We start from the raw sequence: 18,258 nt of genomic DNA, 5'->3' as shown, positions 1-18,258 counted from the left end.
CAGTTGGAGTCAAGTCCTGGGGCTGCAGTGTGCAGAGCACGCATCTCCTGCTCGGGGGGCAAAAGCCTATGACAGCCGATTGGCTGGCTGGGGGGAGGGAGGGGATTTAAAAAAATAAAATAAAGTAAATAGGCAGAAATAGTAAAAAAAAATATTTTAAACAAACAGCGGAACGGCTATAAATACTAGGTAATGCTCGGTGTTGATCCAGGGATTTTATCTGATTGCCATCTGGAGTCGGGAAGGAATTTTTTTCTCCCTTTTGGGGCTAATTGGACCATGCCTTGTGGGGGTTTTTCACCTTCCTCTGGATCAGCAGGGATATGTGAGTGTGCAGGCTGGTGTTGTGCCTTCCTCTGGATCAGCAGGGATATGTGAGGGAGCAGGCTGGTGTTGTGCCTTCCTCTGGATCAGCAGGGATATGTGAGGGTGCAGGCTGGTGTTGTGCCTTCCTCTGGATCAGCAGGGATATGTGAGGGAGCAGGCTGGTGTTGTGCCTTCCTCTGGATCAGCAGGGATATGTGAGGGTGCAGGCTGGTGTTGTGCCTTCCTCTGGATCAGCAGGGATAGGTGAGGGAGCAGGCTGGTGTTGTGCCTTCCTCTGGATCAGCAGGGATAGGTGAGGGTGCAGGCTGGTGTTGTGCCTTCCTCTGGATCAGCAGGGATAGGTTAGGGTGCAGGCTGGTGTTGTGCCTTCCTCTGGATCAACAGGGATATGTGAGGTTTTCTGACAGTAACGACTAACCCTCTTACTGTTACACCCAACCTCCATACCGATATTGTCAATTTCCAAAATATATAACAGCGCTCCAACAAGGCGAAGGATCCAGGAGATAATACTCCAATAGATGGCACCAAATTAGCAAGCTCCCGAACTCGTGGGAAAAGTGTACTAGAAAACAAGATAAAAGAGGAGCGCTCTATGGGGCATTAACGTTTTATTGTAGATAAAAACAGGATTAAAATTGCACTTACAAGATGCAAATACTTTAATAGCATTTCTCCCATATAAGGTAGTCAGGAATCCCTTCTCCTTTCTCTGGTTACCGTAGCTGTGGCTAATAGCAAGGGTGTCCAGGTGTACTACAGAGGTGGGGTGGAGTATAAAGGGCCTCATTTACAGTGCCTGCAGCATCATGACACGTTTCGGCGTGCTTACGCCTTCATCACATCTGACGATGGTCTGTTGTACACCTGGACACCCTTGCTATTGGCCACAGCTACGGGAATCGGAGAGACAAGGGATTTCTGACTACTAGTGTTGATCAAACACCCAGTTATTCGGGCTCGGCCTGACATGGTTCAGATGTTCGGGATATTGGGCCGAACACCGAGACTAATTGAAGTCAGTGGGGACCCGACCATGATCCCCATTGACTTCAATTAGGCTCGGTGTTCGGCCCAATATCCCGCACATCTGGACCATGTCCGGCCGAGCCGACCCGAGCCCGAATAACTAGGTGTTCGATCAACACTACTGACTACCCAATATGGGAGACATGATTTTAAAGCATTTGCATCTTGTAAGTGCAATTTTAATCCCCCCCTTTTTTTTTTTTTTTTTTAAATCAAAAATAAACCATTAATGCACCATACAGCGCTCCTGTTTTATCTTGCTCCCTACCGATACGCCTAATTTATCTCTCCCCACCACTTGCCGAACACTAAAGCCACTCATCCCATCACTCTTTCTGCTTGCTGAAGCCCCACCCCAAGCTGAACCTCCCCAACACCCCATTACCACCCACCCCTACTTGCCGAGTCATTCCACTGCTAGCCAGACACTTACCGATGGTCACCGCCTCTTACTGAACACTTGCACCACTCTCCGTACCATGTACGCCACTCACTGGAGCCCCCACGCCAAAAACAACCTCCCTAATGCTTGGCTGCAATGAATAATGTGGTCTATGAGACTGCCGAAAAGCGCTTGTTGCCATGTCACCAAAATGGCATTGTCACTGGCCCGCCCACCAGCTGCACCCACAGAGGCGAGGAAGCAGGCTGCATTGCACTGGCAAGCACGTCTGGCCCATGGAACAGCTGTTCTATTTGCACGCTTTCTACTTACTATAACGATTGCTTTTAGAATTGTACATTGTTCAGTTTTTGGTGGTATTTATAACCCCTTCCCACCTGAACCTCATGGTTTCGGCAGTCTTTTGGTTTCGGCATGTAAGAATGGCTCATATGGCCGGCGTAAAACCGCAAAATAAATTCCGAAGCGGTGGACGGTGATCAGTCGCCACGAGGACTGTAACGCTAAATAAGATTATGAGGTGCTTGTGAACCCCTGAAAACCTGAATTCCGGGACTCCCGCGCGAAGGGGGAGCCCGCCATTGTTCAAGTAAGCTCAGCCGACAGGTCAGTCCAGGGTAGACGGCTTGCGATTGGTGGCGACATTTTGCAGCCAGTTCACCATTGTCCTTCCTCGTTCGCACAGAGGAGGACTGGAGGCCGCAGCAGTTCGCAGGCCGTGCGTTTAGCGTCCGCCGCTCAGAAGGCCACTCTGTCTTCCTGTCGCCGGTTCCAGCAGAGGGTGCTGTTCATGGTGGCGAAATTGTCCTCCTCCTCCTGCTCTTTAGCCAGCTCGATGAACACCTGCAAGTTAAAGGGGAACGCCGTAAATCAAGTATGCCCTATGATAAACTGAGTAAAAAGCACTTTAAATTACTATTTCTGTGTAACTGTCCCTTACAGTAAGTGTGTTTAAACTGATAGTTGTTACCGGTTACCTTCAAGTTTGGTCCGCTCCTTCTCCTCATGGGGGACGTAAAGTTTTCCTTTATTCTTTTTAAAGCATTCCCTGGCAAGGATCACAAGTTGTCAGAAACTGCCAGATCACACACTGCTCTGGAAGTTGAACTGAGCAAATGCCATTAAGTAAGTGCTTTTGAAAACTAAAAGGACCGCATGGTGAGACACCTATGGAGGCTGCCATGTTTATTTCCTTTTAAACAACACCAGTTGCTTGGCAGCCCTGCTGATGGTGTCTGAATCACACAACAGTAACAAGCATGCAGTTAATCTAGTCTGACTTCAGTCAGAGCACCTGATCTGCTGCATGCTTGTTCAGGGGCTGTGGCTAAATGTTTTGTGCTGGGAATACACCGGTCGATTCTGCGCCTGATTATTTTGTCCGCTCAATTCACTCATCTTTCGCTCGTTTTTCTTATCTCTTTTTTTCGAAAACAAATCAAGCAGCAAAACGATCGAACGGCGATAGGACTTGTCGGAAATTATCTATCGAGCCATCTTATCGGCGCAGAATTGAGCCGTGTATTCCCAGAATTAGAGGCAGAGGATCAGCAGCGCAGCCAGGTAATCAGCATGGTTTAAGAAATAAATAGCCTCCATATCCCTCTCACCTCTTGTTCCCTTTAAGAAAACCCAGAGAATCCCCCATGAGGAAATGGACTAGTCCCAAACGTGTTGGAAAGAAATCACTTACTGTAAGTGGCGAATCCATGGGGGGGAAAAAAAACCCTCCTTTTACAGTGCATTTGACTCTCAGGCCCAGTGCACACCGGCCGAATCCGGCTGAAAATCCGCGTGGCTAATGTATCTCTATGGGCTGGTGCACACCGGCGGTTTGAGGTTTTTACCAAGCCGCAAACGTGCCTCTTGCTGCACGTTTGCGGTTTGCTTAAAACCTCAAACCGCCGGTGTGCACCAGCCCATAGAGATACATTAGCCACGCGGATGCGGCCGGTGAACACCCGGCGGATCGCTTTAAGATCTGCCCGGTGTGCACTGGGACTGTATTCTGTCATCCGCACCCAAAACCGGTAGCGTTTTGTGGATCTGCTAGCGGTTTTGGTGTGCACTAGGCCTCAGACAAATATACATATTCTACTTATGTCTACACATGGATTTGACATTTTTGAGATTTTTTTTGTCCTTCTTCACAAGTCAACTGTTGCACACAAAAAAAAGCACTGGGGAGATTTTCATTTAGCACAATCTGGTGTTCTTTATACATTACTGTTGGGTTATGCCAGGTACACACCATGCAATTTCTCACCAGATAATTTCCGACAGATCCAATCGGATTTCCAATCATTTTTCTGATCACTTCTATGCCTGTCGATCAGAAAAACGATCAGAAATCAGATCGCATCTGTCGGAAATTATCTATTCGACCCATCTATGGGCAGCACGGTGGCGTAGTGGTTAGCGCTCTCACCTTGCAGCGCTGGGTTCCCGGGTCCAATCCCAGCCAGGTCAACAACTGCAAGGAGTTTGTATGTTCTCTCCGTGTCTGCAGGCAGGGGTGTAGCAATAGGGGTTGCAGAGATTGCGACTGCATCGGGGCCCTAAAGGGCCCTCCCTTTAACATCAGTATTAGCTCTCTATTGGTCCTGTGCTCATAATAATCACTTCTACAGATACTTTGAATATTGGTAATCATTAAACTATTCCCCACCCCCTTCTTGCTTGGGGGGGCCCCATTGTAAAACTTGCATCGGGGCCCACAGCTCCTTAGCTACGCCACTGTCTTCAGAGGTTTCCCCCGGGCACTCAGATTTCCTCCCACATACCAAAAAAACACACAGATAAGTTAATTGGCTTCTCCCTAAAATTGGCGCTCGACTATGATACATGCACTACACGATACATACATACACTATATTGTGCGCCTCTCTGAGGGACAGTTAGTGACAAGACTATGTACTCTGTATAGACAATGTTTTATGCAGGAAGGTAGTGCAGGTTGTATTTATTTTTTTGCGTTCTGCAGAATCTCAGATGCCTGCAGCAAAACACTTGATTTGCCTTTGACCTCTGCCTAGGTCAGCTGCAGGCCACTTGGTATATGACCGGCTCAATCTGCACGTGGGGGTTTTGAAAGCTGGCAGGGGTCACACTTGAGCAAATCTGCAGCGTTTTGCCACATAGAACACCTCAGGGATCGCATACAATGATAGTCTGCGGCGCTGCTGCATTTTCCAGAGGTATATGCGATTCCTCCATGGGGGTAACAAGGCACTACTTTCCTGCACAACACATGTGGGTTTTCATCAAAAGCAATGGCTACTGTAGTAAAAAAAAACCCTGCAAGTTAAACGCTCTACAAAACGCACAATTTGTGCAGTAAAACGCTTGTGGGGAATAGTCTGTGATCCCCGCAGATGTGTGATCCCTCCCTTGCTGCAATTCCGTGAAAATCTGCAGTACAGGAAAAATGAACGGCGTGTTTTTCATTAGAGTGAGAAATCAAATGTACTGTTTTTATCGACCTGAGTTGTTTGGGAGTGGCTGATATTTCTGATCAATCTTCATGAAGATTTAATGATGTAAGACACATTGTCAATGAGGCTAGATTCACAGTAGGACGTTGTGGTGCGATCAGACGTTAAGTCGCTACATAACGCAACAAAACAGTGGTAACGCAGATTAACGCTGTTACTGTCGCATACAGTAGGTACAGAAAAGTATGCTTCCCTGTACCTGGTAACGTGTGTGTTTAGAGGTAACGCACTGAAAGCGATGCATTACCATAACGTCACACGTTACAATGCAAGGCTAATGTCGCACTGTGCGTCCCATAGGATTGGCATGGCAGCGCGGTAAGCTGCGATATAAGAGTATATAACGCAGTATATATGTATAAAGACCCAAACCATTTTTTAGAGTTCAATATCTCTCCAATTATGAAAAGAGAAAAGATTTTAAACAGGAATTTGAGTGAGATACATTTAGGCTTCTTGCACACCAAGACGTTGCGTTAGGTGCCACGTTAAGGTCGCATAACGTGCACCTAACACAACGTATGGTGCTGCAAGAGCCGACGGTAGAGTGAGCCGCGTTAGGCGGCTCGAGTCTAGTGTTGTCCGGATCATGAACGATTCGGATCTTTGATCCGAATCTATTTTATGAGTCGATCATCCGAATCATCAAAATGAGTGATTCGGATCGCAAAAGGGGCGGGGCCAGGAGCGACACGCCCCCTCTCAGCGGGCAGCGGGGTCCTGGAAGCAGAGCAGAGATGGATCGCTCTGTTGGAGGGGAGGCAGCCTTGCAGGGAGAGAGGTAGAGGGGAGTCAAGTCAGGGACATGGGTGCCACTGCCAGATATGTGTAGAGCACACATACTGGCTATAATGTGCTGACTATTACAGGCTGTCTGTTCCGTAGTGCTGCACAGTGAACACATGGGGAAGCTTTTGGCTCAGCACAGCTCAGTAACTTTGCAGACAGTGTGATTGAAAGGCAATATGATCCTCCTGCACTCGGCACTAAACAGCTGCACTTCACTTCGGGGAATGCTTTTTTTCACTGTGGGACCTTTTCTTTCAAAGTGTACAGATGAACATATAGGTGAAATACATGTAAAGCATATGACTTTAGCATGTGGGTATTGTGTGCAAACATTTCTGCTCTCTGCTCGTCCCTCCTCCCATCTCTGTCCACTCCTTGCCCTCTGTCCATCTTCTCCCCTTCTCTGTGTGTCCACCCCCTCCCCTTCTCCTGTCCACAGACCTGTCCTGCTGTTCATTTCACCCCCGAATGCTTCCGGTAGTAAAATGATCCGAGATTCGGATCAAAGATCCGGATCTCTTCAATGATCCGATTCGAATCATCCGGATCATTGAAAAGATCCGAACTTCCCATCTCTACTCGAGTCCTATAATGTCTCCCAGAGTGGCGCTGATTGGCCAGCGGGACGACGTGATGCGGAGCGAGACAATCCGCATCACGTGGTCCCGCCGGCCAATCAGCGCCCGCCATTGCAGTGAATATTAAGTAGCCATGTGCGCGGCTACTGTAGCTGGCTCTCCCCGCCTCCTCTCCGCCCCCCACTGCGCATGTGCAAACAGTCTAACGCGGCTATAGCCGCTCCAACGCCGTAGCATGCTGCACTTTCCGGAGAACGTGCAGCATTACATGTAACGCAACGTGGGCTGTGTGAACAGCCCACTTGAGTTACATTGCTGTGCGTTGGGGGAGCGTTACAGGCGCACTAACGTGCGCCTGTAACTTCTTGGTGTGTAAGCAGCCTTAGTCAGATTTTTTAATAGCTAAAATCAGAAAAATAGATTGGAATACTAGAACTGGGGAAAAAATATACTGTACGTAAAAAATATACAGTGTGTACTGTATAGTGGCCACTTTTAGGAAGGCAGTACTAAAGATAGTCAAGCCAGGCAGTAAAGGTAACGATATTTTCAATGTAATTCTGCAATATTTTACAAATAATCTGAAGGTGACCACACACCATACAATTTGACATTTATTTTCAATTCAATCCATTTTTCTGATTGATTCTAACAATTAAAAAAAAATCTGATACATCACACATGTTAAATTTTTCTCAAATTATAAGAAAAATTGCTTGGGTCTATAAATTAATAAATTGACAAGTTACCCAACACCCTTAGATTTTCATAAAAATGAATCATCAAAATCCACCTCTCCTGATCGATAAATCGAAAAAAATGGAAATACAACAGATTGTTTTTATTGAATTGTTGTAAAATCAAATTTTGTTGTATGGTGTGTGGCCACCTTAAATAAATAAAGTAAATATGTAATTTGGAAAACCAGATTGTGATCAGCACTTCTGACACTGTGTGCGCGCGCGTGTGTTGGTTTGGTGTGACTCTGCACATTACCAGGCTGTAGGCACACTATACATTAGTAGTATAATGTAATTCCCGGTGGTAATTTATCTGGTTGCCACCTGGAGTCGGGAAAGAAACCTTGTAAGGCCTGGAACCTACTACAAATCGCTAGCACAATCGCTAGCGTTTTTAATAAGAGATTTGTAAGCGATTTCATGAGCGTTTTCCGGCGCTATTGGTATCAATTTTAAAAAGTGTAAGCTTTTTGCTAGCGATTGTGTAGCAATTTGCGATTAGTGAATTTAATTCTGATTGGTCCTTTCAATGTATCATATTTTTATTTACAGTTTGCAATCGCACGCAAATCGCTGTGTGTAGCGATTCATGAGCGATTAGCCAGTGCTTCAATACATTACATTGAAGCGCAAACGCTACCAAAATGCTGCATGTCCTGCGATTGTGATTTTGATAATCGCTACTGTGGTATTTGTTACATTTATTTACATTGGCGGAGTGTTTAGGGAAAGCGCTAGCGATTCAAAGCGCTCCCTAAACGCTCAAAAAATCGCTCTAGTGGGTTCCAGCCCTAAAGGTCTTTCATCTTCCTCTGGATCAGGTGGGGGTGCAGGCAGGTGGTGGTGGGGGGGTGCAGGCTGGAGCGAAGGTGTGGGGGGTGCAGGCTGGTGGGGGAGGGGTAGGCTGGTAAGGGGGTGCAGGCTGGTGTTATGCCTTATTTTCTGGTTGAACTCGACGGACATGTATACATTACATAGTTGGAATATAATAAAGATAGTCTATAGGCTCACTATATACCAGCCATTCTGGATGTGGGTCTGCCTTTTAGGAGTATAAAGACATTATTTGCGTATTCAGCAGAGGTGCATCATGGGGTGATCTTGCTTGGTGAACGATTGCAGCTGATACAGTCAGGACTGGTTGTTGTGGTACAGTGTGTGTAATGCCCCAGTAACAGACCTTTGTTATTTTATTAAAGGCGGTCCAGGTTTGCGGGATCTCTCCTGTGCTCTAGTCTGTACTTTATTCTGTGAGTAACATTATCAGTATCTGATGATTACCTGTTCCAGCGAGGACTGAGAGAAGCTGTATTCCTCCACATTAAACGTGTGTTTTACTGCAGCGAGAGGAGAGAGACGCACACTCAGTATAATGGCTCTTACAGGGCTCACATATTACACATCTATATATACACCAACGCTATGTGATGCAATAAGATGTCTGATATATATTGATATATGTGTATGTATGTATATGTAGGTAGGTAGTCCCTGACCTATAAAAACCCAACTTAAAGGAAACCAGAGATGGGATAAAGATTTATACATACCTGGGACTTCCTCCAGCCCCATCTGCACGGATCGCTCCCACGCCGCCGTCCTCCGCTGCCCGCAGCTCCGGAACCAGGTCCCGTCACTGACCTAATTGGAGCCAGCCTACGCAGGAGAAATGTGCCCAATCTGTATGTCTCCAGTGGCTGCTGGTGAGATACGCAAACAGCGCACTTCTCTTACGCTGGACTGGCTCCGACTGATGGCAGTGCGGGGACCCGGATTTCGTAGCTGCAGACACCGGAAGACGGCGGCGTGGGAGCGATCCAGACAGATGGGGCTGGAGGAAGCCCCAGGTATGTATAATTGTTTTTATTATCCCGTCTCTGGTTCACTTTAAGGGCCTGTACACACTGAATATCGCCAAGGCAATAAGAGTGATTTTTTTTTTTTTTTAAATCAAAATTCTACTTTGATTTTTTGTGCATTTTTTATTTTGATATTAGCTTTTCCTGGTTTCCTGTTTGTTTACCCAAAAAAAGGCAATGAAAATTGCATACATTGTGTTATTCATGCGTTTTTCAAGGGCAGCGCTTAAAAGCATAGCAGTACCAGCGATTGCATTTTTCTAAAAAACGCATTGCACCAGTGTGTACAGGTAATCACAATTTTTATGATGTTTCAAAAGAACTTGCTATTTAACCTCCCTGGTGGTCTGAGTCCCGCGGTCGCAGGGTTTTTTTTTTTGCAATTTTTTTTTCTTTCATGTAGCGCTAGCTACATGATGCCCCCTCCCTGCGGCGTCCCTCCCACCCCTCCGATCGCCGCCGGTGCGCTTGCCCACATGGAAATCCTGTTCTGAACAGGATTTCCATTAGGGCTTCCCCCGTCGCCATGGCGACGATCTCGATGACGTCACCGACGTCGTGACGTCCGAGGGAGTCCTGATCTATCCCTCATCGTTGCCTGGCATTGATTGGCCAGGCTGCACACGGGGTCTGGGGGGGGGGGGGGGGGCCTCTAACGTGGCTTATACACGAGTATATACATTAAGCTAATTCTGTAATGGCACTGTGTCTCTCTTGTCTGGGAGCAGCTGGGGGCAGAAGCGTTGCGGTTACCTTGCGCCAGGTTGAAGAAGGCCTGTGATAGAGACTGCACGTCCTCCTTGGGGACTTTGTACGACATCAGAGAGGCGAAGCTGGAAGTAAAGGGAGGTCATGTCACTGAGGCTGCAGCATTATCATTGCTAAGCATATATACAGTAATGTCCCAGCTATCTGGGAACTCAGACATGCCGGTTGGTTGAGACTTCAGGATGCCAGAGGGGGAGACTGGAGGTGGAGCTTTACCAGTCTTTTCCACTGCGGTGGACTCTACACACTTACGAAACCTCCGGGCGCCGTCTTGTACACTTCCTGCTGTGCTGCATCCATGTCACCTGACCCGGGTCACATGCAGGATCCGGGAGCCAGACACAGAGGAAGCAGCAAGTGTAGCGGGGGGGGGGGGGGGGGGGCTCATGATTGCTGAATTTGTCTTGGAATATGCTGGAAGGTACATACTGAGGGAGGGTGGGTGAGCGTGAGCCTGCTAACCTCCATGTACATTCGGCTCCACCCATAACCACGCCCACATTTATTATATGGTCACGCCCCTTCACCTTAGAACCTGCTCAGTATTCCTTTAAACCCAACAGGTCCAATACTACTTGGGGGTTTGGGGAGTAAAATATATTTTTATTTATATTTGCAAATATATTTATCTATATTTGCACACTCTTAGTCGGCCAAAAACGAAACTAATCCGCAGCGGGGGACCGGAGGATAGTTGAGGACCGACAAGGGCAAAGGACAGCTGCAGGGGGCTTCGGAAGCCCCAGGTAAGTGAAACTTTGTTTATTTTACAGGGTTAAGGTTCCCTTTAAAGAACCCTTGAAGTGAGAGTGATATGGAGGCTGCCATATTTATCTCCTTTTAAGCAATACCAGTTGCCTGGCAGCCCTGCTGATCCTTTGCCTCTAATACCTTTAGCTAAAGACCCTGAACAAGCATGCAGCAGATCAGGTGCTCTGACTGAATCACACACCTGAAACAAGCTTACAGCTAATCCAGTCTGACTTCAGACACTACTGCAGCCAAAGAGATCAGCAGGCCAGCCAGGCAACTGGTATTGTTTAATAGGAAATCAATATGGCAGCCTCCATGGGAGGCTGATAAGCGGGGCAAGCCTGCTTCTTCCTATCTTTGCTTAAAGGGGAACTGAAGTAAGAGGTATACGGAGGCTGCCATATTTATTTCCTTTTAATCAATACCAGTTGCCTGGCAGCCCTGCTGGTCTATTTGGCTGCAGTAGCGTGTGAATCACACCAGAAACAAGCATGCAGCTAATCTTGTCAGATCTGACTTTAAAGTCTGAAACATCTGATCTGCTGCATGCTTGTTCAGAGGCTATGGCTAATAGTATTAGAGGCTGCATGCTTGTTCAGGGGCTATGGCTAATAGTATTAGAGGCCGAGGATCAGCAGGGCTGCCAGGTAACTGGTATTACTTAAAAGGAAATAAACATGGCAGCCTCCGTATTCCTTTCTCTTCAGTTGTCCAACCACCCTGGCGTTCTATTGAGATCGCCAGGGCAGCTGCGGGAGGGTTTTTTTTAAATAAAAAAAAAAAACTTTCATGCAGCCAACTGAAAGTTGGCTGCATGAAAGCCCACTAGAGGGCGCTCCGGATGCGTTCTTCTGATCGCCTCCGGCAATCAGAAGTAACAAGGAAGGCTGCAATGAGCGGCCTTCCTTGTTTGGCTTTCCTCGTCGCCATGGCGACGAGCGGAGTGACGTCATGGACGTCAGCCGACGTCCTGACGTCAGCCGCCTCCGATCCAGCCCTTAGCGCTGGCCGGAACTATTTGTTCCGGCTGCGCTGGGCTCGGGCGGCTGGGGGACCCTCTTTCGCCGCTGCACGCGGTGGATCGACGCGCTGCGGCGGCGATCAGGTAGCACACGCGGCTGGCAAAGTGCCGGCTGCGTGTGCTGCTTTTTATTTTATCAAAATCGGCCCAGCAGGGCCTGAGCGGCACCCTCTGGCGGTAATGGACGAGCTGAGGGGAACAAACACACAGAGGTATGTGGATCTAGTGTAAACAAATGTCTGTGTTTACCTGAGGCAGCTTTGCCTCGAATCTCAGGTGTGCTTTAAGTGACAGGTTGGTTTGTCATAGGGGGTGGAGTTCTGGTACTGTATACTGGAGGTGGAGCTATCATTGACCATACATAAGCAATGCAGCATGAAGAGTATGTGTATGTAGGGGGCAGTACCTCTCCTGGCGGCTGGCGTTCGGGAAGTGTTTCAGGATCTCTCGGTGTAGAATCTCCATTTGCTGGGCCCCGGAATCCGCGTCCAGCTTCAGCTCTAGGCTGTAGTGCCGACCAAACTTGCTCTTCAGATGCTGCACTGACCCGATATACCTGGGGAGACACACAAGACTGCTGGATGGGTGGAGTCTCCCTGCACAGGAATCTCATTGGTTAGGGTATCTAGGGCCTTATTTACTAAGGGAGCTCCACAAGCCCGCCCCGACCTCTGCTGCGGGGATCAGACTGCTGTAACACTAATTTACAAGCAAATTTAATGCAAATTGCAAGCACCTGGGAATTGGCCCAATTACACGCAGTTCGGTCTGGAACCCACTACAAATCCCTAGCGCAAATTTAAGTAGTGTTTTGTAAGGGCCCATTCACACTTAAAGCGTTTTGTGGGAGTGATTTTTTTCCGCTATTTCACGCGGAAAAATCACTGGACAGTGCCGCGATCGCATTTCGATAGCACTGAAACGCGATCACCGGGAAATCGCCTGAGAATGGTGCAGGGTACGTGTTTTGCGGTAATTGCGTTTCGTGTTTTTGGGCAATTTGCAGCAATCACCCAATTAAGAACGGGCCCATAGGGTTTTATTACACTAGCGCTTTCAAAAGTCGCCGGCAAAACGATCAAGCGTGAGTGGGCCCTGAAGAGATTTCATAAGCGTTTTTTCTGGTGATTTTTTTTTTTTTCCGATTTTAAAATAAGCTTTTTGGCAGCAATGGTGATGGCGATTTGTGATTTTAATTCTGATTGGTCCTTTCAATATTTTTTTTTACAGTTTGCCGTAATTTAAAATCACACGCAAATCGCTATGTGTAGCGATTCATGAGCGATTTGCAAGCGTTTCAATACTTTACATTGAAGCACAACTGCTCCCAAAATTCTGCATGTCCTGTGATTTTGCTGATTGCTACAGTGGAATTTGTTACATTAATTTACATTGGCAGAGCGTTTAGGGAAATCGCTGCTGATTTAAAGCGCTCCCTAAACGCTCAAAAAAAGCGTTCTAGTGTCTGCCAAGCCTTCCTGCTGTTTTTTGATTGGCCCAATTCTGAATGGTTAGTCTCATTTATCATCATTGGTGGTGATATCATCAGTGAGGCAGCAGTTCTAAGAGGAATGCTGACAGATGTGTGACTGCAATATAATACATTCTGGACAGTAGGCATTTATTAAAAATAAAATGTTCTCACTGTCCTTGTCTGCACAAGACTATCACACAACTGATAACTTACTGATCTGTCAGCAGCCTCCACTATGTTCCAATATGACCCATGTAAAAACAAAAATAAAGGGCAGATTTCTGCCATCACTTACGATCCCCACTGTGGTCTCCAAGAATGAGGCCTTATCTCACACTGCCTCAATATATGCCTAGATATATATTCTCTCCCAGATCCAATATACAGAAGTCTGTATTGTTACAATTTTTCATGACGATTGTCCCAGAACATCAAGCGACCGATATCGGGCATTTTACCGGATCCATCTGGCACTTAAACTCAGAAGCCCATGGGGCAGATATTGGCTACATGTGTACAGTGTTGTTTAAATGGCATTGTTCTACAGTTGTCATACGTAATGTCACTTACATTTGCGCAGTGTTGGTCGCTTTACAATATATCAGTGTGCAGACAACGTTGTTAGAAAGACTCGTCGTTGGTCTTAATTGCCGGTGAAGACATATGCGCGACATTTGTCTTTCTCAGCGACTTTTGTATAGTGTGTACTGGTCTTAACGACTTTAGCCACACAGGTATTCTAGTTACGCTCATGGTCAAGGCCGGGCAGTGGCGAGAGAGGCTCCAGCCTCAGGGCACAGTGTAGGAGGGGGCACAGGGCGGAGCTGAGGTAGAGGAGGCGAGAGAGGCTCCAGCCTCAGGGTGCAGTGTAGGAGGGGGCGCGGGGCAGAGGCGAGAGAGGCTCCAGCCTCAGGGCACAGTGTAGGAGGGGGCCCAGGGCGGAGCTGAGGTAGAGGAGGCGAGAGAGGCTCTAGCCTCAGGGTGCAGTGCAGGAGGGGACGCGGGGCAGAGGCGAGAGAGGCTGTAGCCTCAGGGCGCAGTGTAGGAGGGGGCACAGAGCGGGGCTGAGGCAGAGGAGGCGAGAGAGGCTCTAGCCTCAGGGTGCAGTGCAGGAGGGGACGCAGGGCGGGGCTGAGGCGAGAGAGGCTCCAGCCTCAGGGCGTGGTGTAGGAGGGGTGCACAACTCATTCAGCTATCATTCCCCTATTGTGTTTGAAGCAGAAAGAAATAAGAAAAGTTGATACATGGCAGTGACTACAAGCCCGATAACTAGAGATTAAGGTGTTGGGGGCCCTGGGGTGCCTCTTAGTCTAATAGAAATCAGTGTGTGACGGCTGGGGTGGGCGCACTTTGGTGTCTCAGCCTTGGCTGCTGGAGGACCTTGTCCCGGCTCTGCCATGGCCACGGTTGCTACAGCCGCAGGGTTGCGACTATCGCATCCGTTCACTCAGCCAGGTGCCGCGTGTTATTGCACGCTCCCGACAGCCCCCGAAGCAGGAAGGATTGGTGGAAGGGAACTTGTGTCCCCTGAGCCAATCCGGGCCTGTTTAGTGAGAATGATTGCTGTTCTAGTCAGTAACCGCGATCATATTAAAAACAAATAGAAAATTTGCATTTTTTATTCTAAGCAGCCCTATTAGGTCACCGCTGCTTTCTGAGCTGCCAGAGGGAGACTTTAAAAAAATAAATACATTTGTGTGCTTTACTTGCAAACTTGGGCCTCGTTCACATCAGGGCCGTTTCTGTGCGCCTGCGGCGTTCTGCAAGGTATTTATTTTCCCATGTGCCTGGTTCCCATCTATGCGCTGCGCTGAGCTGCATTACAAAGGCGTTTCATGTGGAATGCGTTTCATGTTAAGACGATCTGGTGATCGTCTACTATCTGCAGCAGCTTACATTGTGCCCGCACTGCCCGTTGTCTGTAGTACCTTGTATCTGGCCCCGCTGTGCGCGATTGGCCAGAAGCAGTGAATATGCATTAGTGTTAATGAGCGGGGGGCGGATCCACTCGAGCGAGCGGCCGGGCACACACAGCATTACCAATCACTGTATTATACAGTGATTGGTAATGCTGTGTGTGCCCGGCCGCTCGCTCGAGTGGATCCGCCCCCCCCCCCCGCGCTCATTAACACTAATGCATATTCACTGCTTCTGGCCAATCGCGCACAGCGGGGCCAGATACAAGCGTAGAGACAGCGGGCAAAAACCAAGGATACTGACGATCACTAGATCGTCTTGTCACAAACCGCGGTTTCGGTTTTAAACCGAAAAACCGTGCAGCTCTATTGACAACTTCTACTGCTACAATAAACAAAAATACTTTTAAAAAAAGAGCACTGAAACCCGCACTAAAGCGTGCACAAAAGCATGCGATTTTTATCATGCGCTTTAACGCGTTTAACACACCCAATGTAAACTAGGCCTTCATAAAACCTGTACCCCATACCATTCCCATTAACCCCTTCTATACCTTTCCGTACTAAGTGAACCTCACTTTCTGCCTTACTTTTCTTTATTCCCTCCGTCCACATACAGATAGAGCCAGAAATATTTGGACAGAGACAACTTTTTTTTTCTCATTTTGGTTCTGAACATTACCACAGTTAAGGGGCCCATACACCTAACTATTTTCCCGCCAATATACAGCAGATTCGATCATTGTGATCAAATCCGCTGTAAAAGCGTTGCGCACACGCTGACAGAATGGCGGCGACAGCTCCACAGATGGTGATCGGTTTCAGGCTGAAATCGATTCACAATCTGTTTGCAGTAAAGGCAGCCATACGATTCCTCTCCGACCAACAGATAGATCTCTCTCTGATCGAATCTGATCAATCTGAATGCAAATCGAACAGTGTATGGCTACCTTTAATTTTAAATGAAACAATTTCAGAAGTTGCAGTGCAGACGTTTAATCCAGTGGGGTGAACAAAACTATTGCATAACCATGTGAGGCAACTAAAGCATTTTTAACCCGATCCCTTCATTTTAGGAACTCAATCATTTTATTTACAGTTATTTTAATTTGTCCAAATACTTTTATTTTTGATACTTGGTTGAAAACCATTTGCTGGCAATGGCAGCCTGCAGTCTTGAACTCATGGACATCACCAGATGCCGGGTTTCCTCCTTTTTGAAGGACCGCTATCGCAAAAAAAAAAAATTAGTCAGTTAAAATCTGACAGAACCAACAAGTTTTGGGCCAGTCCATCTCCTCATGGGGAATTCTCAGGATTTTTTTTTTGTTTGTTTTCAACAGCATTTCCTGAACAGCAGTTTAACCTATTTTAGTTCCTGGACGTAGAAACTACGTCCAGGAACCATGTGCGATCGCGCGCGTGCATGCGCGCTCCCGGCCCGCGGTTAGCCAGGCAATCAGTGAATCGGGCAATCACTGATTCCTCTCCCACGCTGAAAAAGCGACAGCTTCTCTCGGAAGCTGCGCTTTTTCTGGCTGTTACCTCCCCCATGCGTCCCTCTAAGCGTATGTTACGCTTAGAGTGACGTCATGTAAACAAACTCATGGCCGCCATCTTGTGGCCAAAAAGTAAAACTACAACTAAAAGTAAAAAAAACAAAAAACACATTTACATTATAAATCTAGTGTTTACATCCCCACCCTCCCAAAAATACCCAAATAAAATGTTTCATATAAAAAAAAGAAAAACCATACAACAATAAAAAAAACCATAAATATTTACCTAAGGGTCTAAACTTTTTAAATATCAAAATAAAAAAAAATATAGAAATATTTAATCTTTACATTAAGCTTGTAAATAGTGATAGATGCAAAACGGAAAAAATGCACCTTTATTTCCAAATAAAATATTGTCGCCATACATTGTGATACGGACATAATTTTAATGGTGTAATAACCGGGACATATGGGCAAATACAATACGTGAGTTTTAATTATGGAGGCATGTATTATTTTAAAACTATAATGGCTGAAAACTGAGAAATTAATTTTTTCAGTTTTTTCTTATTCTTCCTGTTAAAATGCATTTACAGTGAAGGGGCTCTTAGCAAAATGTACCCCCCAAAGAAACCCTAATTGGTGGCGGAAAAAACAAGATATAGATCAGTTCATTGTGATAAGTAGTGATAAAGTTATAGGCTAATGAATGGAAGGTGAACATTTCTCAAGTGAAAACGACGGAACGCGAATGGGTTAACTGCAAAATAGTAATACACCAGCCAGTCTTCCTACTCACTTGCAAACTATTTTGTCAGTTAGACTTTGGAACTGCTGTTCAGGAAAGGTTGTTGAAAACAAAGAAAGCCCTGAGAATCCCCTATGAGGAGATGGACTGGCCCAATACCTGTTGGTTCTGTCAGATTCTAACTGCCTACTCTTTTTTTTTTTTTTTTTTTTTTGCGATAGTGGTCCCTTTAATGGCATTGACGTAACTGTACCTCCCATATACCATCCTCCGCCGCCCTGTAATGGCACGGTGTGTCATCGCTTGACATGCGTGGTGTTACAACCGCTGCAAACCCCCAAATTGCACTGGCGGGCTGCAGACGGGAGTCTGAACTGCGTGGCGAGTGTGCAATTCAGTCGTCTGTCTGAAACAGGCCCTACAGGGAAAGAATCCGTTAAGCTATAATGTTTGCATTTTTGGTCAGAGGATAGTTTTTCTAGCGTTCTGTGACTTGCTGATTGTGCATTTCCTTCAGACGCTGTGCAGTGCCTTCCGTTAGGACGCGGTCATTGAGTGCGATCCGCATGTGAACATGAATGTCAGTTGACTTTATTCTACCGTTCACAGCACAGAGAGCATTCCTGTACGTTGCAATGTAAGACACCCGGGTACATTTTACTGCACTGCACATGCCACTTCCTGTCATGTGTATAGTAATATGGCTGCCGACATCCACATTACGATGTACATTGCCGCATCTTGGGAAAAGCCTTCACAATCGCATTTCTGCAAACATTGGGCATAGTTCACTTGTTTGGTTTTTTTTTTACTTTTTTTAAGCTCCTCAAGAGCAAAAATATAATCAAGGTAAGAAAAGT

General features: G+C 46.8%; 2 protein-coding genes across 4 annotated transcripts in view; one reads left to right on the top strand and one right to left on the bottom strand.

The window, feature by feature from the left end:
• PGS1 (phosphatidylglycerophosphate synthase 1) overlaps nt 1-18,258 on the top strand; it is a 213,337-nt gene that overhangs the window by 167,466 nt on the left and 27,613 nt on the right. The window lies entirely within an intron of this gene.
• Nucleotides 1,755-18,258, bottom strand: part of ABCA5 (ATP binding cassette subfamily A member 5) — a 230,244-nt gene continuing 213,740 nt past the window's right edge. For all 3 annotated transcript variants that reach the window (XM_068263315.1, XM_068263316.1, XM_068263317.1), the window contains 4 exons: nt 12,168-12,317; nt 9,973-10,052; nt 8,642-8,697; nt 1,755-2,602 (listed from right to left, as the gene is read on the bottom strand). In XM_068263315.1, coding sequence (XP_068119416.1) covers nt 2,498-2,602; nt 8,642-8,697; nt 9,973-10,052; nt 12,168-12,317 — 391 coding nt within the window. In that variant the 3' untranslated portion in view covers nt 1,755-2,497. The remainder of the gene's footprint in view (nt 2,603-8,641; nt 8,698-9,972; nt 10,053-12,167; nt 12,318-18,258) is intronic.

Source organism: Hyperolius riggenbachi, chromosome 12 (assembly GCF_040937935.1).
Source record: "Hyperolius riggenbachi isolate aHypRig1 chromosome 12, aHypRig1.pri, whole genome shotgun sequence".
NCBI classification, from domain to species: Eukaryota; Metazoa; Chordata; class Amphibia; order Anura; family Hyperoliidae; genus Hyperolius; species Hyperolius riggenbachi.
Note: the sequence above shows the minus strand (reverse complement) of the source record. Positions and strands in the feature narration are given on the sequence as shown.